Source organism: Palaemon carinicauda, chromosome 15 (genome assembly GCF_036898095.1).
Source record: "Palaemon carinicauda isolate YSFRI2023 chromosome 15, ASM3689809v2, whole genome shotgun sequence".
NCBI lineage: Eukaryota > Metazoa > Arthropoda > Malacostraca > Decapoda > Palaemonidae > Palaemon > Palaemon carinicauda.
Genome location: NC_090739.1, coordinates 21,247,276 through 21,254,382, shown reverse-complemented (window position 1 = coordinate 21,254,382; position 7,107 = coordinate 21,247,276). Strand labels below are relative to the sequence as shown.

The 7,107-nt window shown below is 32.1% G+C and overlaps 1 protein-coding gene across 1 annotated transcript in view; it reads left to right on the top strand.

The window, feature by feature from the left end:
• Positions 1–437: 437 nt before the first annotated feature.
• LOC137654245 (uncharacterized) overlaps positions 438–7,107 on the top strand; it is a 46,779-nt gene continuing 40,109 nt past the window's right edge. Inside the window, exons 1-2 of the mRNA XM_068387875.1 lie at positions 438–580; positions 1,713–1,838. Of these exons, the coding sequence (XP_068243976.1) occupies positions 438–580; positions 1,713–1,838 (269 nt within the window). The remainder of the gene's footprint in view (positions 581–1,712; positions 1,839–7,107) is intronic.

The following is a 7,107-nucleotide window of genomic DNA, read 5'->3' as shown; positions in this document are numbered from 1 at the left end:
TAGGCTTCTATATCAAGATACACAACATTTTTAAAAGATACGTAAAATCTAAATAGTACTCAAACTGTTAATAAAAAGGAAAACATTAATGGATTATCTACAGAACGTCCTCTCTTCTCCCTGCCCTTACGCACACAGTGAGAGAGAGAGAGAGAGAGAGAGAGAGAGAGAGAGAGAGAGAGAGAGAGAGAGAGAGAGAGAGAGAGAGAGAGAGAGAGAGAGAAATAATCATTGTTTGGATGTAGGATAATGAAATATTGGGATTTCAATCTCATTTTTTTTTAGTACATTCATCCATTGATCATTCCCACCCCATTCCTCGTTAATACTTTGTATGACTCCATAACTATGAGAATTCCTAATGAAGATTAACTTATTAACTTTTGGCATAATTATTCGCTTTGCAGGAGTTACGACTTCTGAATCTGGCCGGAAACATGCTCCGTCACGTAACTGGGTTACGAGGACTCGAGTGTTTGGTCGAACTGAACTTGAGGCGCAACTTGATCAGGACAGTGGCTGACCTTCATTACCTACCTCGACTAGAAAAGGTCTTCATGGGATATAACGAGATCTACAGGTTAATTACAGTTATTCTTGATAAGGCTTTTCATTAACAATAATCAACACGAGATTGCATAAAAACTATCACACTTCCCACTAACAATAAACAACAATAAATTGCATAAAAAATGTCTGGCTTTCTATTAACAATAAAAAACACTCAATTGCATAAAAAATATCAGGCTTTCTATTAACAATAACACAATTGCATGAAAGCTATCAGGCTTTCTATTAACAATAAATAACACTTAATTGCATGAAAACTATCAGGCTTTCTAATTATCAATAAATCACACTTAATTGCATTAAAACTATCATTCTTTCTATTAACAATAAATAACACTTAATTGCATGAAAACTATCAGGCTTTCTAATTATCAATAAATCACACTTAATTGCATTAAAACTATCATTCTTTCTATTAACAATGAATAACACTTAACTGCATGAAAGTTATCAGGCTTTCTATTAGCAATAAATAACACTTAATTGCATGAAAACTATCAAGCTTTCCATTAACAATAAACAACACTAAATTGCATAAAACTATCAGCATTTCCAAAAACAAGAAACAACTGCATAAAAACCATCACGGATAAAATAGCAGTTTATTATTTATGTCGAATGACCTAAACATTTTTACATTTCTAAATATGTTACTCTGGGTTTCATAAATCATGTCTAAAAAAATTTGAAATATTCTTGGAGCAATCTAATTGAGCGCCTAAGGGAGCATACCATTGGCAATACCAGCATTTCATTCAAATTACGAACATGAATAAAGAATATCTTCTATAGCTTTGGATTACCTTTAGTCACATAGTATAACTAAGAAGAGGCCCTTTACGTCAATATGCGTAGGAGGGGATGATGATGATGACGATAACTATGGATAATAATATAGGGATGCCAAAAAATAAAGACTAATTTAATTTCTATCTTATTTTGCATGTTAACTGCACAATCGTTAGTATGATGATATAATATATAATTTAAAATAGCAGAATACAAATGGCAACTAAAATAAGATAAAATAAAAATAGATCCAATTCACTATCTGAAGAAGGAAATGTCATTTTAGAAGACTACTTATGAGTAATACCATGTAGGCGATGATGTGCTCAATCTCTTCTTTTTTTCTCTCTCAGATACGAGGACATCGCTTGCCTCCAGAATTGCTTGAAGCTGCGGGAATTGTCCCTGGAGGAGAACCCCATCAGTAGACAGCCCAACTACTTCCACCATGCCGTCACTAAGTTCTACAGACTTAAAAGGTGAGTCAGTGAGAGGCAGCAAAAAAATTAATGAGACGCTTCATCTTATATTATACATAATTCAATATACCACCTCCAGATGGTGTATTTATTTCTTTATAATAATCAAATAAAAACCTATATGAGTATGTGAGAGGAAGAAAAACAAGATTTTGACGGCAGATAGATGAAAAATACCATCATGGTATATGAGAAAAAACAAATTCAATCTGTCTGGGCCAGTAGGATGAAAGTCTACATTGAGGAGCTGCAATATATATATATATATATATATATATATATATATATATATATATATATATATATATATATATATATATATATATATATATATATAAAAGGAGCGATACATACGGATGAATAATTGAGTCTGTCTGGGCCAGTAGGATGGAAGTCTACATTGAGGAGCTGCAGTTTTATTTCTTTTTTTATAAAAATGGAGCGATACATACGGATGAATAATTGAGTCATTTGGCTAAATTTATGTGACGTGAGCATTTGGACATAATTACGCACACACTAAAGTAAAAGCCCTATGAATTCAATAACAATGAGATTCATTACAGTAAAAAAGACTATTGATGCCCGTGGACTTTTGACTATTTGAATGATAAAGGTAGTACGTCCAATTATAAAAAATGTTTAAATACAGTATATATATATATATATATATATATATATATATATATATATATATATATATATTATACAGTATATATATATATATATATATATATATATATATATATATTATACAGTATATATATATATTATATATATATATATATACACACACACACACACACACACACACTAGACTGCATGGAATAATTCTAGAAACTCTATCGAAAAATTTTATCCCTAGAAAAGACACATAATAGAAACATCGTAGAAATTTTTTAATCAAATAAGAAATAATGCCATACGTGTTCATAAGAGACCCTAAATTAAAACCATAAAACTGAAGGAGAAAGGAGTCCCTACTTAAACGCAATAGTTGCGAGCGAAGTGTATGAATGTATTAAAGCACGAAGTAAGGGACTGCATACTCCGGAACTCACATAAATGGAGGCATTTTAGTGAGAAGCAGATGTTAAAAATACATCTTTGCAACAAAGCAAGTCGACGTATGTTTCCGGTTTACTTCCACTACATACATATGTGCATTTTTGGGGGTTTTGTTTAAGTGGCAGGTTCGATTTTAAAAACCTAAGAACCGTATAGATAAAATATAACGAAACGCATTATCATAAAATATCTAACAAAGCGCCTTTGAGTAATTAAACAATGCAGATATGAAAATATGACAACAAAAATTAATTTGCATTCCTCTTCATCACTAAAGTGAAGTTCTTAGTAAACTGCCTCCGCAGTGGAAAAGTGTTTAATCTTTTATGAAGTCAAGCGTTTGTTGATGTTCCAGGAAAAGAAAAAAAAAAAATGTTATTACTGTTTTTTTTTTCTTTTTTTACATAGTAACTTTTGACGGATTTTTACTAAGTGAAGAGAATTAATATTCTTGCCCAAACAACTTTAGGGTGGAAAACACTTAACGTATATAATAATAGTTAGTTCCATATTCCTTTTAATTTTGATCTCGTTTGGCTATACTGGTTCAGTCCATCCCCAAAACAGGTGTCTGCCGTATCCTTCAGAATATCCATTCATTACTATTTCTGAAACATTTGCAGTATCACTTAATTCTTATTTCCTCAAACTCTTTAAATCCTAAGACTTCCTTTGGGACACCAATATTGCTTTTGTGAAACAAAAAATGAAATCTGTTATTAGACGTTAAACCTATGACTTTGGGCTTCATCTGTTCGTTTGCCATTTCAAGAAGTATATCTCAGGTTTAAGTTCTCACACAGCTTCTTTTCTTCTTTCCTTGTTTCTTAAGAATTCTAGTCTGCTGTTTCTTATTATTAGCATTACTGGCTAAGCTACAACTCTAGCTGGAAAAGCAGAGTGCTACAAGTCATAGGGCTCCAACTGGAAAATTAGCCCAAGAAGGGAGAGGATATAAGGAAATAAATGAATCATATATGAGAAGTAATAGATAAAATATACAAAATATCTTAAGATCAGTAACAACGTTAGAACAGATTTGTCATATACAAACTATGAAGAGATGACTCATGCCAACCTGTTTAACAAAAAATATTTGCTACAAGTTTGAACTTCTAAGGTTCCACTGATTCAACAGCGAGATTAGGAAGACCATTTCTCAATTTGGTCACCGTTGGAATAAAACTTCTAGAATACTGTGCAGTGTTAGAACTAACTGGGCGCATTATATTTGCGGTAATTGGGGTATTAAAACTTGGAACGTTTGAGCGTCGACATTTCTACGATTGGGTGCGGAGCCGTTGGGGGAACTAGTGGTTAAACTTACATCAAGTTACGGGGGATTGAATCTCGAGCAGTTTTAAGAAAAAGTTAAAAATAATAACCTAACTTACCCTAACCTAACCAACTCTCTTACAAGTAACTGCAGTCAATCGATGAAAACATTACATCAGCAACTAAATGTGATCATAATTACTGATTTCGTAAGTACATATGAAAATTTTGCTGAAAATCAACTTAATCTTACAATTAACTTGTTCCAATTTCACATTACAAGTTTTTTTTTTTTTCCAGAAAGGCATGCCCGCAAATGTAATATATGGTTGCGCGCAAATGTAGTTACTTTGCCGCTCAATTGTAATGGCAATGCACTCAAACGTAATGCACCGCTAACTGTATACCCAGTACTACCTACATGTGGTGGATGGTACAGTCTGTGAAGATTGAATGCATCATGCATAAAGAACTAAGTGAACGACGGTGCTAGAGATTAATATCCGGACAAGGAATATGAAATTTAACTGACAGAAAGTTTTTGTCCAATAAAATATAAGTCAGCAGCTAAAGACAAGACAAGAGAACAATACTAAAAAATGTAGAATGAAAGAATTACATTTCTTCAGGATAAATGGACCGCCGAAAATCATAAAAATCTTTCTCAGTAAATCATTTTTTTTTTATGTGCAATAGAAGAACAAACAGACCAAAAATGTTTCTCAAAAGTAAATTTGCAAGGAAGAATCACACCTAAAATTCTAAAGGATTTGTATATAGTTAGAAAAACATTATCAGTGAAGAGATATGAAGAGCCACTGTCCCCAAGCTAATTACAATCATACTTTGAGTTTTGTTAGGACTCAACTTCATGTCCCATAATTTGCACCATGCACTTATTTAGCTAGATTTCTATTTAGTAAACCCGGGTCTACATTCAGGGCATGGAATTGATGCAAAGAGAATCGCATCATTTGTATATGCAACGAGCCTGTTTTCTAGGCCAAACTACATAACATTTGTATATAGTTTGAAAAGTAATGGATGGGCCAAGAACACTACCCTAAGGAACACCAGATATTACATACCTATACTCGACTATGGTGCCACTCAACAACTACTCTTTGCAATCTATTACTTAAAAAATCAACAGTGATACTAAGAAAAGATCCCCTTATTTCCAACTGTTTCAATTTGAAAACAAGGGCCTCATAGTTAAAGCAGTCAAAGGCAGAACTAAAATTAAGACCAATCATACGAACTTCCTCACCACAATCAAGGGATTCGAGTACAACATTGGGAACTGTAAGAAGGACATCACATGCTCCAAGGCTTAGACGTTTTGCCAAAAGAGGTTCATAAACTTTAGGTACTATGGGAGTTATGGAAATTGGGCGGTAATCAGCAGGGCTAGAGCTTACTATAAACACAATTACCTAATGATGTAACAACGACTGCAAAAATGTCCTCTTCTTGCTAAATTGTAATAAATAACAACCAAATAGGAGCTAAGAAATCAGCGGTTTTCATATAGGACAAAGGAAAAAAAAACATTTGGGTGTAAGCTTTACGCTTAACCCAATAATTTAACCCAGTAATGTCTTGCTTCACCTCTCGGCGCTCTTCATGATCATTTCCCTCTTTAATGAAAGCTGAGGTGAAGGAGGAAATCTTCCTCCGTCTTTTGTTAAACCCGTCAAGCCACTACTTCTCAAACTTAATCTATGATAATCAGTGACTAGTGCACAGCTCATTGGGATAAAATGTTATTTAGAATCCAATTATTTCATCTTTACATATAAAGAGGAAAATATAAAAGGTTCTTTATTGCATTGCTTTCTGTTTAATAAACACCAGAAATAGTTTCAGAATATGATTTCCCTTGACTGATAAAATACATAGAATCATTTCCAGAAACAGATTGAAGAATTCTCATGACCTACGAATTTGTTGATGGATGTAAAGTACAGCAGGTATAATCTAGAGATATTTGAGAGAAAGAATACCTTAAATATAATACAATGATTGATTCTTCAATGATGAGAAGAGCCAATTGTTTGAAAAGAAAAAAAAAAAACATTACATCAACATGGTAATATTCATAAAAGCTAGCGTGAACGTTAACTTATGACATGCAAAACAAATAACTCTGCAGATTTTACATACTATCACAATTCCCAGACTTTAATCAAAGTAATGAAATACGAATGCTTGTTTGGTGTAAAGCCTTTCGATTTTCACAATGTCATGAAAAGATAAGTCTGTATATTTTGCACGCAAGCAGATTTAGATTCATATTGAAGCATCTAAGCAAGGCAATTTCTCTTAGTATTATCCTTTGCTTCGATATATAAAACATAGCTAAATACTTTATGACATTGATGAGGCAATTCATCATTGTTTTACATGTTATAGGTATTTTACGGCAAGATAAAACAAAATTCTGTTAATTCAAAGATTAAAGGGTGGACCTCTCTCTCTCTCTCTCTATATATATATATATATATAGATAGTGCTCATATGAATATATGTATAAACATATTTAAATGTGCAAAACTATCATATACTGCATATATATATATATATATATATATATATATATATATATATATATATATATATACATTATATATATACATTATATATATATATATATATATATAAATTATATATATATATATATATATATATATATATATATATATATATATATATATACATACACACACACACACACACACACACACACTGCAGTGCATACGCGTGTCAATACTTACATGAATTACCTGTTATACCAAATAATAAAGAATTAAATGGAAATATCAGAATTCCCCTTGATGTTTTCACACACAAGTATTGATGAAATCATAACAAACAACGTATGAAGTAGACTGAAATAAAGGAGAGTCCTACAGACTCATTTAGG